General features: G+C 37.5%; 1 protein-coding gene across 4 annotated transcripts in view; it reads right to left on the reverse strand.

Annotated features, from left to right (window-relative positions):
- Positions 1-19,784, reverse strand: part of DHX57 (DExH-box helicase 57) — a 45,570-nt gene that overhangs the window by 20,026 nt on the left and 5,760 nt on the right. For all 4 annotated transcript variants that reach the window (XR_012511875.1, XM_074378744.1, XM_010967673.3 and 1 more), the window contains exons 3-13: positions 16,528-16,683; positions 15,371-15,556; positions 14,237-15,075; positions 12,452-12,630; positions 10,853-10,974; positions 9,503-9,698; positions 8,826-8,950; positions 7,557-7,690; positions 6,594-6,648; positions 4,871-5,076; positions 1,274-1,390 (exon numbers count right to left, since the gene is read on the reverse strand). Coding sequence is in view for 3 of the 4 variants with exons in the window: in XM_074378744.1 (XP_074234845.1) it covers positions 1,274-1,390; positions 4,871-5,076; positions 6,594-6,648; positions 7,557-7,690; positions 8,826-8,950; positions 9,503-9,698; positions 10,853-10,974; positions 12,452-12,630; positions 14,237-15,075; positions 15,371-15,556; positions 16,528-16,683 (2,315 nt within the window). In the remaining variant the exon portion in view is untranslated. The remainder of the gene's footprint in view (positions 1-1,273; positions 1,391-4,870; positions 5,077-6,593; positions 6,649-7,556; positions 7,691-8,825; positions 8,951-9,502; positions 9,699-10,852; positions 10,975-12,451; positions 12,631-14,236; positions 15,076-15,370; positions 15,557-16,527; positions 16,684-19,784) is intronic.

Raw genomic sequence — 19,784 nt, forward strand, 5'->3', positions numbered from 1 at the left:
TAGCCAACACTGGCTACTTGTCAAAGGCTGAGAAACAAGGCACTTCAATAATTTTATGTGGTTCACATGTTTCTTTAGAAAATACCACACAATGATTAAAGTCTAAGCAGAAGAGGGCAGTCATTCCCATTTCTCTTAAGCACTATGTAATGAGTCCATAATATAATCTTCTGATCTATGATTCCACTTAATGATCACATCACCCAACACTGGCTGCCTCTATTCATGCAACAAATACTTACTTGATACCTAAATATGCCAGGCACTGTTCTAGGGTCTGAGGAACACAGTGGTGCACAAGAAATCCTTATTCTTAAAGAGCTTACATTCTATTGAAGGTAGACATATAATTTTGGATAGTGTTAAGTGCTATAATGAAAATGAAAACCATTTTTGGATATTATGATAGAGTGAGGGGGGCAGGGCAGGACAACAGATAGGGTGTCAGAGAAGACTTCTCTGAAGAGAAGACGTTTGACAGAAACCTGAATGATGTGAAGGATTCAGTTATGAGATGATGTAGGGCATTCATTCTGGGGATAAGGGACTACAAGTGAGGAAGAAGCCACTGAGACAGAAAGACAGTAAGGGGAAGATAGGGACCACTCTGCGTTATAGTAGAAGAGGAGGAGGAGGAGTGGTGACAACAATGATGACAAATATACTAGTACAATTATATTATCATTGTTGGGGTAGTATCTGCTGGGCATTAACTACATGCCAGGCACTGTGCTAAGCGCTTTATATATGGCTTCTTTTAATCATCAAAACAGAGGACTTATTTACTGTCTTCATTTTACAAACAAGGAACCTGAGGCATAGAAAAGATAAGGACTTTATGCAAGGTAACAGAGCTCCAGAGGAGCAGAACAGGGCAGTATATCAGACTCCCCAAAGCTGCTCCCTTAACTCCACTGTCCTGTGGCCTCCACTGCAGAGTCTTCATGTAATTCAAACACTCATTACTAGACTCCCATTTAGCCAGGGACTGAGTGTTGAATGTGTGGACACCCAGGCCTTCTTTTCAGCTTTCTTCCTTTTGGACCTTGTATTGTTAACATCTGATAAAAGGTAAAACTTCCTCAAAAGGTCAAAGGTAAAATTTCCCCCTGAAAATCCTAATAAGCAACTTCACACACAACTGGGGGTGAGAAGGTGAGGGTAGGGGGAGCACTCCAGGAAGGGAGGCTGTCCCCACAATGCCCACTATCCAGGAAGTGGGCTCCCTTCCCCTCTGCCACCTCACACATGAATGAAGACAGGCAGCAGTTACCTGGAGGGTAGGAGTGCTTTCCATCCACTATCCACTCTAGCAAGGCCTCGATTAATTCAAGATTAACCTTTTCAAAATCCATGATGGACATTGTTTTGATGACTGATTTGCTAACCCCTGAAAGAAAGGTAAAAATCAGAAGGATAATTATACCTTATTAAAGAAAATATGCGGGCGGGGGGTGGGAAGAGACAGACTGGGATTTCAAATTTGTAGATACTGACAGGCATATGCAGAATAGATAAACAAGATTATACTGTATAGCACAGCAAAATATATACAAGATCTTGTGGTAGCTCACAGCGAAAAAAAATGTGACAATGAATATATGTATGTTCACGTATAACTGAAAAATTGTGCTCTACTCTGGAATTTGACACAACATTGTAAAATGACTATAACTCAATAAACAAATGTTTAAAAAAAGAAAGAAAGAAAGAAAATATGCCTGGGAACCAGGCGAGTGTCTTGGTTTGATTTAATACTACAGATGTTCACATTTAATGTACTGAAATGAACTTTTTTACTTCAGGCTCTCAGAAAATACAGGCTCATTAGAAGAACTTTTTGCTTGAACAATGACCCAAAGAGCAGAATCCTGTCCCTGCTGCAAAGGCCCAGAGAGGCAACTTTGAACTTTCCTCCTTCCTTCCCCTTTTTATCTTTCACATGCTTATTGACATTTAAGTTCTAGAAACAAAATTCAAAATCAAATACATTTTAGAAACCTCTTCCAGATTCAATTAAGTCATAAGTCAGATTTAATGAAAGTCCAGCTCACAGTAACCATGAACAACAGTAACTTATAACCTTTAAGGTTCCTTTGAGAAAGTCATAAAAGTTATGAATCTTCCCTGAAAAATACATGTGATTTTAATGGCTTCACCAACACCCCTGAAGTCCACACACAGATCCTTGGGTAAGGGTCTACAGTCTCCTTCTAATTCATCTGAGGCCCTAGTAAAAGATTCGTTCCTTGGGTTGCACCACAAACCTTAGCTCTTTGAAAAACAAATAGCATATGCTTGGGGAGAACGACTCTCCAAAGACAGCTGCCCTTTCCTTTTAAGTCTTTCTAATCACCTGAAAGAGTCTAACTGGAACAAGATAACCGTAGTTGGTATCAAGGAAGGGAAGCTTCCTACACTACGCTGAAAAGCTTTAAGAGGGGCAAGAGCAGTTTCTAAACAATGCTGTTCTGGCAGAGGGAACCCTATGTTGGTGAAAAATGAAGAAGTAGGCTACACAAGCAAGGGTGTGGTTGGGTGTGGAAGGCAAAGCAGGAATCATTTTTATTTGCCAAGATTCCAAATAGCCTGACTTCTGAAAAAGGAGAAAGAATTAGCTAACTAGAAAAAAGAGAAATGGAAATCATAAAAAAAAATGTTTTATAGTTTGGCAGATTTTACTAATCAATTACATATTTTAAAGGACTGATCATTATTAGTTTTTAACTAGAAAAAGTTTTAAAAATTGAGCTAGGAAACATCACTTAATTTTCTGAAAAGCCAAAGAGAGCACTGAGATCAATTAAATGAAGTCTTTGTTTTATAGGAAAGGGAGTGTTGGAGAAGCTGAGTAATCAGCCCAGCATCACACAGAAACTAGTGGCAGAGTCAGGTTTCCAGGCCTCAAATCCTTAGAAAAGAGTTCTCAGAGGTGCCTTCTGAACTTTGGTATCTCTGTGCTTGAAATTAGAAAGACCGCGGCTTAGAGCCAATCATAATTCTTGGAGAAAACTCTGGAATTTCAAAAGAGAAACCGAAGAGATTTTCCCGTTGAATAATTTAATAGAAAAAGGAAATGGGAACTGTCAGCTGGTATGATGTACAGAAAGAACACAAACATGTGAATCATACAGTTTAATTAGAATCACAAATCTGTACTTACTAGCTGGGCACTATGCTGTGGATTTGTATTGTCTTATTTCATCTCCTAAACAAGTCCATTTTATAAATAAGGAAACTGAGGTACAGAGAAGATAAGGAACTTGCATATATACGTGGGTTTATGAGAACCTGGGGAGTTGAACCCAGATCTGTAAGATACAAGTCTATGCTCTTAACCTTACTTCTCAGGAATTTGGGAAGATGAAGTGCAATCATGTTTGGGAGCTGTGCATCTCTTCCTAAAGAGCAGAACAAATGGCTAATGCCCTAATTCCTTGATCACTACCATTTCCCATGCAGGACTGAGTCTTTGGGTAGAAGGAAAAAAAGGAAAACTCACTTGCCCTTTCTGCTACAGAACAGGGGTTGGAGGCTCCACCTTTAAAGGTAAACACCTTTTTTTTGAAAGGACTAAGAGGAGCTGGGGTGGCAGTTCAGAGAAGAGAGAGCAGAAAAGACAGCTGAGAGTTGTCCAGCCTTTAGGAAAAAAGAATAGAAACCTTAGGGTTTCTATGGTTTCAGCCCAGCTGATATGTATGGAAGATTATCGAAGAACAAAGCTGGGTGGGGTCTGGCACGACACATATAAAAATGTCCAGCACAGGAGGGACCCTAAAAAAAGATGTTATTTTCAAGCCCACTAACTAATGTTATAACTAGTGGGTGAAATTTTGAGGATATTATAGGATATTTAAATAGTCCCAAATCTCTCTCCACAACTGATTTATTAACTACAAAGGGAATAAGTAATACAACAGGGAAACACAGTCATCATCTTAACCAGGTGATCAAAGTCAACACTGCCAAAAATGGGACAGACCACATCATGTGGCTCCTGATACAATGTACTGAGATTCAACACTGTTTCTGTGGTTTTCTTATCAAAAATATATAACCTAAGATTAATTATGGGGAAATATTAGACAAACCCAAATGGAGGGACATTCTACAAAATAATTGGCCCAAACTCTTTAAAAATGTGAATCACAAAAGAAAAGTAAAGGCTGGCAAATTTTTCCAGATCAAAAGAAACTAAAGACATATGATGACTGAATGTAATATGTAGTCCTGGGTTGGATCCTGGACCACTTAGAAAATAGCAAAAAATGACATTACTGAGATAACTGACAAAATTAGAATATGGACTGTGGCTTAAACAGTAGTATTGTATCAGCGCTAAATGTCTTCATTTTGATCATGTCCTGTTGTTTACATAAGAGGACGCCCTTGTTCTGAGGAAATACATACCAAAATATTAGGAGTTAAGGAACATCATATCTGCAATTTACCCTCAAAAGACTCAGGGAAAAATATATACATAGACACAGAGCAAATAATAAAGCAAATGAAGCAAAATATTAACAATTGTTGAATCAAGGTAAAGGATATAGGAGAGTTCATTGTAGTCTTGCAAACTTTAGTTTTGAATTTGAAATCATATCAAAATACAAAGTTACAAAATACTCAAGAATATAATTCATATTTTACTACCTCCCAATTTTTCTATCATTAACACATTTCTTTAATAATTAGGAAAAACCCCACTGGTAAATGTAGCAACAATTTTAATCTAATATGTGTTGGAACTGTTATTTTTTTCAAAGTTTAAGGTTGTTCTGAATAATTACAGACAAGGTAACCATGAAACACGAGCCACTTTTCTTCTGGATCACAGCGGGGGGAAAACTAGTTATCTCTGGCACATTACCTTTATAGCGGGCCAGGAGCTGCTTAAAATCTAACTGTTGATCGGGCACTGCGTCTTTGACAGAGTCCTGGTCCTGGAGGTGAAGGGAGAGCCGCAGGTCTTCCTCCACTTCCTCAAATGCAGTTCTGCTGCGCCGCGCCTTGAGCTTCTCCTTGGACATCTGCTTCATGGAGCGCGTATATGGGCTCCCATCCTGTAACACGTACCTGAGGAAGGAAGACAAGGAATGTGTGCATGAACGTGGGTCTGTGGGTGAGGAATGAACATATGCACTTATTTTATGAGCTCATTCGGCAGAATGTTATTCTGTTTCTTCCCAATTCACATGCTATTCTTCTACCAGTCCAGGACTCTGTTGGCTGTGCCCTCTTGCTGGTAGGGAACACAATGGAATGTGTTTTTACTCTATTTTAAGATAATTCTGGAGGCAATGAGTTTGAAAAGTGAGAAAAAAAAGACAGGGAAACTAGATGAAACATGATTTCCCCAGAGATTCACATTCAGTGGAAGTGGGGCAGGAACCACAAAACAACAATCTTAATAAGCTCCCTAAGTATGCTTCTCGCAGACTGAAGTTTGAGAGCCACTGTTTTGGGGCTTTTAACTTGAGAATATTGTATCATTAAGTAAATACAGAATTAGGAGGGGGCTTATAGGAATGGAAGGAGCAGGGAGGAGAAAAATTCTGGGTTGAGCTTAAGGTGTCAGACATCAAAGCTGTTTTCATTCTGGCACTCAGAGGTCAGGAATGAAGATATGGATCTGGGAGTTCGTGGCACAGGGGTGACAGCTGAAATCACATGAGTCAGAGAGAGCCAGGGAAGAGTTTAACATTGAGAAGGAACAGTGCAAGGATAAAATCCTGGGGAATCTTCAAGGTCAAAGAGTAGGAAGAGGAAGCAGGGCTTGCAAAGGGGAGAAGTCTGTTGGTCTCCAACAGACATTATCATTTTCTACCCAGTACTGAACTTATACAGACATGTTAACACTCATATGCACTGCAAACTCCTTGAAGGTAGGACGATAATGATAATAATAGCTAACATTTATAAAGCATGTGCTATGGGCCAGGTACATTTCTAAGCACTTTGCAACTATTAAGTCCAAGTATTAATTAATTAACTAATCCTCATGACAACTCTGTGAAAAGGCTACCATTAATATGCTCATTTTACACATGGAGAAACTAAGTCACAGACAGATTAAGCTACTAGCCAGTGCGACAGTGGGTAAGTAGAGGGATTTAAATACTAGCAGCCTGTCTGCAGAATTAGTACTCTTTCTTTTTTCCATCTAAATTCTCCATGTTTGGTCCCTCATTTTTAAATAGAGCAGTTTTAGGTTCACAGCAATACTGAGCAGAAGGTACACAGAGTTCCCATAGACCTCTGCCTCCACACGTGCACAGCCTCCCCCATTATCTACACCCCCAACCAGAGTGGTACATTTGTTGCAACTGATGAACTGACATCCATATGTCATTATAATCAGAAGTCCATAGTTCACCTTAGGGGTTCCAGAGACAGTACTTTTAATATATAATGTTACTTGTGAATTCAAATAATTTGTATAATAAATATTCACTGAGAGGGGAAAGCAAAACCCTCAAATAGAAAAATCAGAAGAAACACTAACACATTTATTAGTATCTGGGCACACTGACGTAAAAGAGTAATTCTGTTTTCAAAGGCTTGCACCAAACCTTAATTTACGTCTTCCTTACCTTGTCATAGCGATTGCATCTTCCAGAAAATACTGATCAACAGGAAATGTACGACCTAGAAGAACAAGAAAATAAAACAGAAAACTCTCAGAATACATGTTCAACTCTCTTAAAATTGTATGTGTAAAATTCTCTTAAAACAAGGCTTGGTACAATAAGGTACAATTTATTCTGTGGCCTTTAATGTATCCAAAAAAAGCTTTTGATGACAGAAATTGGAAGGGGTAGATTCTAGTTAGTAAATAACACAGAAGTGTACAGTTGGAGAGACAATCATTTGCTTATTAATAAGACCTCTTAAAAAAAAATCTGTTACAACTTTTCCTCTCCTCCTCCTCTCCCACAGGAGACCTTTAAAGAGTCAACGATTGTATTCTAGATCAAGCATATAATTTTGTCTTTAAATCTATTGTCAATATCCTCTATAACTAGGACAAAGAATACTACTATTCATCAGTCAGTGTTTCCAAATTGTTCCTTTAGAAATCAATTGCAAAAGGATAAACCAAACCCCAAGGTGATAAACTAATTCCACAATTAGACTATGAAAGCATCAAAAGAAGACACAGGCTGTCCAACTTCACTTTCTCCCAGAATGAACCAATATCTGGAAATTTAGCAGAATTCAGCAATAAAGAAATATGCTATACACAGATACAACTTCTCTCTTTATGACAGATTACCATTATAAGCTCACATTTTGATGTTAAACATAAAGGAATGCTAGAAATTCTAATAACCTATACTTTTAAAAATGCATATATAAATTAAAATCTCCCAGCAAATGAATATAACATTATCTCTTTAATTTTATTATATGGTTGTGGTTTTATTTGTTATCAACTAATCAGTTCTTCTCTAGAAAGAGGTATAAATACCTATTAATTTATATTTCAAATGAACTTTAAAATAATTATATCTGCTTATTAGGACAATACATATTTAATGATGCATTTTAATCACCTGGTATAGTGATAACTGGGCAGGAATTAAAATATTCTGAAAAGAGCTCAGCGTTTAAAGTTGCACTCATCAGAATAACTTGAAGAGTTGGTCTCTGCAACACAATATCTTTCAAAACTAGCAGCAAGAAGTCACTAGAGGAAAATAAAAGAAACACCTGAGGATCAAACAAATTCAATACATAAAAATTAATAACTTTTGACATATTTTGAGTAAGTGTAACACCTATGTGAAAAAAATTTATAACACTCATAGAAAGATGTGTCATGTTCCTAGAAGTGAAGACTTAATGTTATAAAGAGATCAATTTCCTACCAAATAAACTAAATTCAGTGTAGTACAATCAAAATACCAACAGGGTTTATCACTGCATTTGAATCTACATGCACATAAAGAGGCATATGCAATGATTTTCATTATAGCATTGTTTGTAATAGCAAATCAATGGAAACCACCTAAATATCTATCAACCAAGAAATGGTTAATGATAACAATGTCATCCATTCTAAGGAATAACCTGAGGCAGATAAAAGGAATAAAGTAGAACTCCAGATCAGATATGAAAACATCTCCAAGACGTTGTTAGTGAACAATATGTACTATAAAACAGCAATATCCTAACTGGTCTCCCTGTCGCTCCTTGGCCCCCTGAAATCTGCTCTCAATATGGCAGACCAATAATGCTGCTCAAATGTAAACATGATGGTGCCACTCTTCTACTTAAAATCCTTCGATAACTTATCGAAGTCCTCGCTGACAAGGCCCTATGTGACATGATCTGTACCCTCGCCACTCATTTCCTACTGCTCTTCCCCTATTCACTTGGCTCCAGCCACACTGGCACTTAATACAGGTTCAATAAATATATGAATGAATGTCAGGACTGAATGACTGACCACATGAACAAAGAAGGAAGCACATATTGACCAATGCATCAGCTACAGCACGCATTACATCTGTTATTCCTGCTAAGCACACTGCCCCACTCAGCAGGATGGTGCCCAGGAGGGTGTTAAGTATCTCTTATTAGATGATGTCCATCTAATAGGATGACTCTTCTAGTGATGAACACGTGCTCTCCTCGCATTTTTCATGTCACAGGCCCTGGAGACCTCCTCTCTAAGCAATTCCTTCTCTCTAACTGAAGTCTTCTCTATGGCAATTACCATTTCGAGCTCTACGGAACGGACTTGAAAGCAGAATAAAATCCTTTCAGCCATATCTTCATGTTATGTGTGTGGGTATTCATCTGGAAAATCTTTGTCTTACCTTTCCTCTGTCCTCTCGTGAACTTCATCAACGATGATATGGGTGACTCCTTGTAGAGCCGTGTCCCCCTCGAGCCTCCTAAGCAGCACTCCTGTGGTGCAGTATAACAGTCTGGTGGCTGAGGACTTACATAAAAGGGCATGGAGAGCTTTTGTGAAATTGGTGAAAAAAGGGAACACTTTCCTGGCAAAGCCATATTTAATGGATAGGGATAAAGAATATTGAAAACACCAGCAGGTCCATTTAATATAAACCAAAAAATTAAATGCATAGTTTCTTGCTGGCAACAAAAACAAAAGCTTTTCTACTTCACATCAAAATGTTAAATTTAAGACTCTTAAAAAGCATTCAAAAACTATTAAAAAACAGAAAAACAACAGTGAGCGATGAAATCAATTCTGAATCTGTCTATTCCTTACTTGGTTAAAAGGATTAAGTCCCAGATTTAAGAATAAAGCAGCATTTACTAGATCACTTTTGTCAATAAGGAACAGAAGGTCTCCATAGAGGAAATGAAGTACACCCAAATAAGAGTTTAAACCAAAATATTCCTAAAAGGACTTGGGCCCTATTGAAGTGTATTTCCCAACTTGCCTGTGAATCTCCTGATCCCAAGAGCTCTTTACACTTGAAAATTGTAAATTTCTGTCATCAGGAAATAAGCAGAGCATACAAACCTTAACGCTTTCTAGCCGGATCTGGTACCCCACAGTCAGACCCACTCTTTCTGCCCTTTCCTTAGCAACACGCTCAGCGACAGAGACTGCAGAGATTCGTCGGGGTTGGGTACAGATGATGTTGGCCACCTTCTCAGGGGGTCCGTTCAAAGAATCATCCAGAATAAACTGTGGAATCTGTGTGGTTTTCCCACATCTGCATGTCAAAACAAGTCCGAAAATAAGAGTTTTCAAGTGCTAGCTAACTAGAGAAGCAGTTGTGTGCAGTGAGGAAAGTGAGAAAGCGAATTAGAATAAGAGTTGCTCTGCTTCCTATGTCTTCTAAACCTATCCACAGACTTATTATGTACAGTTGATAACTCCTAGGAATTTGCACTCAGATTAACAGGGCAATCAAATAACAGTTTCCTATCATTTATGAAACTGGAACTACTGAATAAATATTAGGTTAAGGTCTATAAATGCCTCTAGGAATGTGAACTCTACATATAAATTATATCTAAAGAAATAGGAGTATTATCTTATGACTGTTAAAATACTTTATATTTTTCCCTTTGATGGGCTATTGCTTTGGCTATAATTAGACCGAGGTTAAAAAGATAAGAAACTGGGAAGGGGGAGGGTATAGCTCAGTGGTAGAGTGCATGCCTAGCATGCACAAGGTCCTGGGTTCAATCCCCAGTATCTCCATTAAAAATAAATAAACTTAAATACCTCCCCCTAATAAATACATAAATAAATACATAAATACATACATAAATACATACATACATAAATAAAAAAGATAAGAAACTGGGAGACAGAAAGTTACCACTATATCAGTGAGTCTGGGCACAAATGTAATGATTAAATTGAAGACCTCTGAATACAAAACTAAATTAAGCCTGCAAGTTGTCCCTGCTGAATAGGTCTGGATAACATACAGAGAGTGTGAAACAGGAAAAATAATGTGCTCTAAGTTGTTCTTAAACAAAAGCTTTAAGGATTTCAGAATAAATTTAGAAGATGAAAAGTTTCAAGCTAAATGTTCTGGAACTATTTGAAGAAATTTTAAAATGGGCCTTGTTAAAAGCCTCCAACTAGACTTTTTGCCTTAAAATTGTCTCAAGGCAGAGGTGAAATATGTCTATAAATTCCTAAATTCCTGAATTGTTTGTTTTTTGTAACTTGGCTCTGTTGGCTACAGTTGCCACATTATTAGCCTCTGTGAAATATTATTTAATATTTGACAGGAAGAAAGCACAAATAATACCAGCTACTGGTTTTTTAAAAGTAAAACTGTCTGCGGTAACCAGGGCATATACTGTATTTATGGATAAAAGCTGAATTACAAATAAACTTCATTCTTACCCAGTCATACCACTTACAACAAGCACTTGGTGCTTGCTCAGCAATTCAAGAATGTTTTCTCTTTCTTCCCAAGCAGGGAGTGACTGTCTTTCTTGCAGAATTGACTGGAACTGTCTGGACGCCTAGTAAAATAAAAGATAAGACATCAGTTGGGTTACTTGGAATCACCTTTCACAAAGCTCTGAATGTGGAATCCCATAGTTAGACCTACCCTTTCTGTTTTCTTTAGCAATTTGTTTAGAGACAGAAATTGCAGATTTGTTGAGGCTGGATGCTAGTGATTTTAGTCAGAAGGTTGTTCAGAGAATCAACCAGAATAAGCTGTGGAATCTGGTTTTCCTACATCTGAATAAATGGGAGGATCTTATAAGAGAAATAATCCTTCTTGCTTAGCACCCATCCAGCTCCTCTGGCAAGAGTCTCTACTGGCACTGTTCAACAGGACTCTCTGTGCTGACGGAAATGCTCTGTATTTGTGTTGTCCAATATAACAACCTCTGGCTACATGCAACTACTGAGCACTTGAAATATGGCCAGTGCTACTGAGAAACTGAATTTTTTATTTTATCTAATTTTAATTAATTTAACTTTCAATAGCTACATGTGGATAGAAGCTACCATACAGGACAGCATAGTTCTGCATAGTATCAGATTTTTACCGAAATAATAATCAAAGCATTCGTTAAAGGGTTCTTTTTGGCCAACCAACACATCTATGTAACTCAGTCTGACATCTAATGGCCAATGCTATAAACACTATACTGTAGGTTAAAAACGTGGATGTAGTTTTGAATAACATAAGAAATTATATACTAACACTTAATTAACATATACATTTTCTGCAAATAATTTTATCATATAAATTTATCACTTCTAAACACATTGTTCAAACTGAATATGTAATTTTTCGTTTCTATCGTTTATTATTTATGGTACGATTTTCTACTCAATGTGACATTCTACAGGTGTTGTACCATATATGTAATACTATCATACTGTGTCAAAAATCAGAAGTACAGAGCTTATAACTGGAAGGGCCCTTAGACAGCATCTAATCCAGTCCCCAAACTGGTTAAGCATACATCCTACATCCAACTCTGCCCTAACAGTTCACTTGTGAGTTCTTTCAAAATAATCTTCATGTGAATGGGGTCAAAATAACTTGGACTTTGGAAACAAGAGAATTAGCTTGAACCCCTGTGTTGTCACTTACCAGCTCTGTGACCTTGGGCCAATTATTTATTCCTGTGAGCCTCTGAAATGGGGTCCGAGTCCCTCCTTACCCTTCTCCTTTCCTACACTGATATTTCTAACGTAAATCACAGTATTACTTTTCCTTTCATTTATCAGATTTCTATCATAATACCAAAGCCACATGACTCTGAGAATATCTGGTATATATGTGTTTCATTTTCATCAGCCAGTGGATTTTCCAAAACTATCTAGAACACGCATTCAAGTTTGCTGTGGCATGCAGAAACTCTGACCAATAGAGTAAAAGAGAGCCAAAAAGAAAATATACTAGGGAGGGTAGCCAAAACTTCCTAAATCCTAATCCCTTCATCCACACATGCTAGCCATTCTCTCCGAATACCCTACCTGTTTTATTCGGAACTGCTTGCAGATTTTAGCATTTTCGGCATGTACTGACTTTGCCTGCCAGTCATATCTTTTGGAAATCTTTTTCTTAAGGTTGACATAGCTTTCATTCTCCACTACAACTGGTGCAGGACCTTCATCCTCATCTGTCTCCTCCTCAGGTTCTGATTCTTTTTTAACTTGAAGGGGATAAAAGGAAACATTTCGATATGGTGCCCTTTCTTTAGGAAACGGGGGAAGTGACTATCTAACGAAGTAACAACAACAAAAAAATCATAAAATGGAGAAAAAGTTAAAGCTTGAATAAAGCAAGTTCACTCATTTTAGTACTACCACTTCTACTGCTAAAGAACTTAAAATGCATCTTCAAACAAACTTTAATCAAGTGTAAGTGGCTATGGTTAAACCAAATTAAAAACAAAGAAGAGAAAATCTCAGCATGCCTTGTTAATCCAGTAGACTCTTTACATTCAGTAATTAACAGAAAGCTTCAAATATTTGCAAGTGTTGCCCAAAATTCCATGACACAAAATAACCCAAATGTCTACAAAATGATGAGTTAATAAATAAAATGTGGCATGTCCATACAATGGAACATTATTCAGTAATAAAAAGGAATAAAGTACTGACACATGCTACAACATGGATGAACCTTGAAACATTCTGCTAAGTGAAAGAAGCCAATCACAAAAAGCCACATATTTATTGTCTGATTCCATATCTATGAAATGTCCAGAACAGGCAACTCCACAGAGACAGAATGTAGACTCATGGTTTTTAGGGGTTCAGGGAAGGGAGAAATGAGGAGTGACTTGCTAACAGTTACAGGGTATCTTTTTGGGGTGATGAAAATGCTCTGGAATTAGACATTGGTCATGGTTGCACAACTCTGTCAATATACTAAAAACCACTGAAGTGTACACTTTAAAAGGGTGAATTTTATATCTTGATAAAGCTGTTATTCTTTTTAAAAGTCCATGACACAGAGTTTGTCATTTCTTGAGGAACATATGTGAATCCCATGTGCTAGAACTAGCTGTAATTTGGGAGTTAAGGGACCTGTGAGTGAACCCAAACAGCTGTCCAGCATCCACATTTCAGTGCATTTCATTATTCTCTACCTATTGACACTTACTTAGGAGATCTTGGGAAATAATAAAAACTTGTTTCTCTGAAAGAAAAATGACAAATAATAAGATCCCTTTGATGAACTTTGAAAGGGGGGTTACTTGTGGTATATGAGTCTGCACAGCAAGCCATGATCTAAAGAAAGGCAGAGGCTTGTACACACGTTTCTCTATTTGAAGATTCAGGGATTCATAAAGAGAGCCCTTCCTTAAGGAATTGTGGGGGTCTGGCGCACTAAATGCAGGAGGGTATGGATTCTGGTATAGAAAGAGAAGTATCTCTAAAAACTCATTTGAAAGTAATCCCGTATTTAGTATCAGAAATAAACATATGAAACCAAATGGATTCCATGAAATAGATTTTCTGGAAGGATGCTTTAAGGTTCTTCCAGCCCTCAACTGTTAGAATAGACTTATACATCACTACAAACTTTCAATTCATGGAGCCTGAACACAGTGACACAACTGGGCCTTACAATTAACGTCAGGCCATAGTTCAGCAGATTCTTATTCGTTTTTGCCCATAGATTGAGGAAAACGACTTGCCTCAGATCACTGGGAGATCCCAGACTATCCCTCAGAACCCCTGCCTTCTTTAATCCATCATTCCAAATGCCCTCCTCCACAACACCCTTCACCTGCTCAATGCCTTACCTACCTTCTGGAATTTGATTTGAAACAATAGAATTACTTGGAATCGCTGGTTTACAACAGACAGGATTGTTTACTCTGGTCCCAGAGGATACTGGAAGAAAGTTCACAGGAGGGAGACTGTACTTGTGATGGGTATTTGTTAGTAACTTGGCTATTTCTGATTCTTCCTCTAAAAGGGTTATCAAAGAATATACAGCAGGTTCTGAAGTTTCTGCAAATGTCAAGGCCTTGCCATAAAGGAACTCAGAAATATGTAAACGACAAGCCAGAGGTAGATTCTCATTGGTGGAATAAAATGCCACAAGAGGAGCTTGGTAGGGGTATTTGTGGTCTTTAGAAAATCGAATTTCAAGTTCATATAAAAAAGGTGCATCTTCATTAGCATTAAGGTGAGAATCATCTACACTTCTTTCCACTCTCCCGACAATTTGATTTGGTGGCACTTCATGTTTGAATTTGCATTTTGATCCAAATTTACAATTTCCTTTGAGGTAAAATTTACAGATTTCAAGTGAAGTCTCCTGTATAGTTCTGGTACTTTCCTTTCGCTTGGATTTGCAGAATTTACTCGTCAAATACTCCAGTTCTAATCCAATGGTCCAGACTCTGTTCTGAATTCTTTCTATAAATTTTTCTCCGCAGATTGACTTGAGAGCAAATGCCTCTTCCTGTCGCTGTTCCACGCACTCATCCAAGCTTATACGCGCAACTGCCTCAGAGATCTTCATCCTCTCTCCAAATGTCTCTGAAAAACACTGGGTGAATAGATGTTCCAGCGATGCCCCCACATCTCCATCACAAATCCTCAGGGCTGCCTGACAGCGTTCAATGTTGAAACCGTATCTGTCAAGTGTGAAACATGACCAAAAAAGATTGAGTGATATCAAACCACAGAAGAGAAATTCATTTAAATTCATTTATGTGAAGTTGTAACTATACTTCGGCAGGGTTTGCATTTTTAACGAGTATCCCTGATCATACTAACTCCTCATTACTCTCCCTATCCTAAAAGAGAGGACAGTAGGGCATACCGGTACTGCTGGAACCCACACAACAGGAAAACATTCAAGCAGAGGTAGCAGGGTTTATAATGCAATTTCAGTTTCCTTTAATTTTCCCATAAATGATGAAAGCAAACCTGGAAAGTTTCTGCACTGCAAATGTTGAGACTGTAAATTCTGGACTATGAGGCTCTACCAGGCCTGAGCCAGCACATTCCAAAGGATCAGGGTCGGGAACAAGGGAAGCTTCTCGTCCAGCAGACCAGTACTGCTCCTCATCGCAGTCAGGCTCGTCATCTTCCTCCTCCCCAGAAATGCCTCTTCTGGAAAGAGTAACATTTTTATACATCATATATTAATCTCTACTTATGTCAAAGAAAAATTTAGTAAGAATTCAATTCAAGGAGCCAAAGGACATAGGACCCTGGCCACATTATTCAGTCACTGATTTAATCTTTTATTAATCTATTAATTTATATCTTGACAATTAACAGCATTTATTACCTTCCAGGTACTATGTTAAATGTTTTATATGTATTATCTCTTGGGAAATCTTCCCAATAATCCAGCCAGACACAATTGGAATCTCCATTTTTTCAGATGACCAACTAAAACTTAAGATTAGTAACTGTGGAAGAGAGCAGTAAAGAGCAACTAGAGATTTTAACCAAGGCAGTCTGACCCAGGGCCTGTGTTCTTAACCACAGAAGCCCTGGCTATCCTCTCTCTTCTCATTCATAAAAACCATTGCTAATTTTTTGCTTTGCTGTATAATCACCTTTCCTAATTCTAAGACAGATAAGAAATTTATAGGACAGGATGGAAATCGAGCTATTCATCACTGACTATTCATTTTGGCAAATGGAAAGAATTAACTTCTCCATCTGAAATCACAAAACAAAATAGCCAAAAGACTAAAAACTCTTTCTCTTTTATGAGAAATAATAAGACTTTCTGATTAACTCAGTATTTGCTCCTAGAACAATACTTCTACTTGTTCACTGCAAGGTTTTATTTGGAGGATTATCAATACAGTAACTACTGAATTCATATTAGCAACTGTCCTAGAAAAAATAAAGATGAAAAGGCAATCTGTACTACTGCTCACAGATATTGCAAAACAAACTCACTCTGAAACTGCTGCTGAATAATTATTCTTGTATTTCTCACTTTCAACTAATTACACAGCCTCAACAGGATCAGTATTGATACAGTATTCCAAAGACACACAGGGCCTTCCCACTGCCAATTCATCTTCCTCAATATAACAATTTACTCAAGTAAAATAACTTACTCAGATCCAGCATCCGCATCTTGTTCCTGCAGATCTCGGAGAAGAGCTTTCACTTTTTCTTGATTCTCAGAAGTCATGTGCAGAGTCTGAAGGGGCACTTTGGAGTCAGGCTTCCATTTGGGGCATGTATCTCTTCTCACACTACTGTTGCTCGGTCTGCAAAGGACACAAGAACAAAATTACACATTTACCTGTGATCAGAAGTTTTACACTCTCCTCAGGATCCCCAAATATGTACAACACGACTAGATTGTCAAGTATCTTACAAAAGATGACAATGAATATGAAGAGATTCTCCCTTTTCTACAGTATTTATGAGACTTCATTATAATGGAACTGCTGGGAAAAAACCTGATCAGATTCTTAACCATTAAATCTGGCTTCATTTACTCAAGAATCCTCTGGAGAAAGCAATGCTATGATGACCCCTTCTGCACATACTGGACTCTCAGAAGAAATATGCTACTACAAAGAGTATATATTTCACCCTATTTGAGGTACTTGATCTGAAAACAACCAAGAGTCCCATCTTGTGAATATTAGGACCCATTTCTGAAATATTTACCTAAATTATTATTCTATCCTGATTACAAAAATAATACATGTTCATTGTAGAAAAGTAAAGAACAAAGAGGAATACCGAAGTCATCTTAAATCATATTCTTTTTCACAAAATACTTTTTATAAAATTGTACAGCATATATAATCTTTTATAATCTACCTTATTTCCTTATCAAAATAAAACTGACATTTCCCCCAAATTAAATATTTTCCTACAATATAATTTTTAAATGGTTACATATAGATACGGAGGTATCAGAATTTATTTCATATCATTTATTTATTTAAATCTTTTTTGATTTTTAGATTTTCTTAGGGATAATTTTTAATATTTAAAACAAAAATCAGTTCTAAAGTTTAACTTTATTCACTGAATTTTTCTTTTTTTCACTTGACATGTTTTATTATAAATTTTCACAAACCCAAGGAAATGGCAGAAACTTTCTCTATATTTAAAATCCAACATAATATTGAGACTTGAAAAAGAACTACACATTTACCCTTGCAAACTGTGTTGGAAAGGAGAAAACAGAATAGACTGTGGTTTTTAACCACATAGTTCCAACTTCTGAAAAGAAATGTTACCCCAAATTCATCATTTTCTCTTTTCGTTTCAAAAAATTTCAAATCTACAGAAATGAACAGCATTTACCCAGATTCACCGATTGTTAATATTTGCCATACTTGCATGCACACACACATTTTGCCCTTCTCTTATTTCTCTCTCCACACACACACATATGCCTGTGTATATGCCCCCTCATACACATTCTGCTGAACCATCTGAATGCAAGCTGCAGACATCATATTCACTCTTAAATACTGGAGCATGTTATTTCCTAAGAACAGAGATACACTTTCATATAACCACAATACTATTATCACTCACAAGGTATTTTATATTGATATCATCCAATATGTAATCCATATTCAAAGTTCCTGTCTCAATCATATCCTCTACAGATTTTCTGATTGAGTACCTAATTAAAAATGACATTTAGCTGTCTTTTTTTTTTTTTCCCAAACGCCTTTAATTTAGAATAGTTCCCCCACCTATTTCCTGACACTGGCTTTTTTGAAGTGGTCACGCACATTCTCACAATGCAGATTGGTCTAATTGTTTCCTCATGATTAGTAAAAACTTCCATATGCTCCTATTCCATCCACCGCTTATTTGTACAGCCCTATCCTTTGCTTTCCTTCCTGTTACTAAGGATGAACCATTCCCGATCCTAAAGTTGGTCCTTTTGTTTGTACATTGTATCCCAATCTCTTTAATCTCCTCAAGGAAATCATTCCAGCACTTATCCCCCCCTTTACAACAGCAATTCTTCATTCTCCTTTGGATCATTCACATCTGCATACAGACATGCTACATAACATCTACCATCTTAAACAAACAAACAAAATCCTCCATTTGACTGCACATCCCCATCAAGCTCTTGTCCTCTCTCTCCTTCTTCCCCTGCCCTTTATAGCAAAACTCCTCAAAAGGGTTATCTAAACCACTGTCTTTGTTTCCGTTTTCTTTCGTCTTCTCTCTGAAACACACTCACAGTTTCCTCCACACCAACTATACCAAACCAAACGGCTCCTGTCCAGGTTACCCATGCTACCCACATTGCCAAATCCAGCAGACAATTGTCAGAACACATTTCTCTTGACCTATCAGAAGCATTTTTAATACAATTTGCATATCTCCTTCAAGTATCCAACCCCACCTGATCGGATACTCCCCTTTTAAACACCTTTCTTCCTTGACTTCCAGAAATCATGCTTTTAGTTTTCCTCCTACTTCACTGGCAAACTCCTCAATCCACTGTGTCTGATCCTCCTAATCTCTCTCAGCTGTAAAGCCTAGAGTGCCCCAGGGCTCAAAGTTCAGACCTCTTCTCCATATCCTATCTCATCCAGTCTCATAGCTCTAAATAGCATTTATTCATAGAGCACCCATACAGTTACTTCTCCAGCCCAGCCTAATTTTCAAAGGTTATTTTAAAATCTCATTCTTTTGACTATTCTAAAGATTATATGTTCCAAAGTATCCTTTTAAAAACTTGCTTCTATGCGCTTGCAGGGCTTTTTAAATAATAAATCATTGTAATGATTAAATCTGACCCCTTCGACAGAAAACAGATCAATGGATTCCTAAGGATCAGGGAAGAGTTTGTTACAAAGGGCATGGGCGAGTTTTGAAGAACTTTTGTACACCCTGATTACGGTGGTGACTGCATTTGTCAAATTTTGGGGTGAGTTTTACTGATTGCAAATTATACTTCAATAAACATGACTTTTAAAACTTCAAAAATAAAACAAAAACAAAACAAAGTCGTTCCTTCTAATGGCCTATAAGATATACAGAATAGCCTCTTGAATCCAACTGCCTAACTCTTCTCAGCCATCCACGCTAGCCACATGGCTTCCTTGTCATGTCCTGCATCCTCCAAGCACACTCCCGCCTTAGGAACATGCACTTGCTGTTCCCTCTTCCCTCAGAAAGCTTCACAGCTTAGTCCTCCACTTCCTTCTTGTCCCTGCTCAAATGATACAGCATTAGAGACGTCTTTTCCGATCACTTTACAGAAAACAGCAACCATTTAAAAGTACCATCAACCTATTTTGGTATTTTCTATCTCTTTTACCCTCCTTTATTTTTCTCCATAGCACTTGCCACCTGACATATCATTATACCTTTG

Source organism: Camelus bactrianus, chromosome 15, assembly GCF_048773025.1.
Source record: "Camelus bactrianus isolate YW-2024 breed Bactrian camel chromosome 15, ASM4877302v1, whole genome shotgun sequence".
Classification (NCBI taxonomy): Eukaryota; Metazoa; Chordata; class Mammalia; order Artiodactyla; family Camelidae; genus Camelus; species Camelus bactrianus.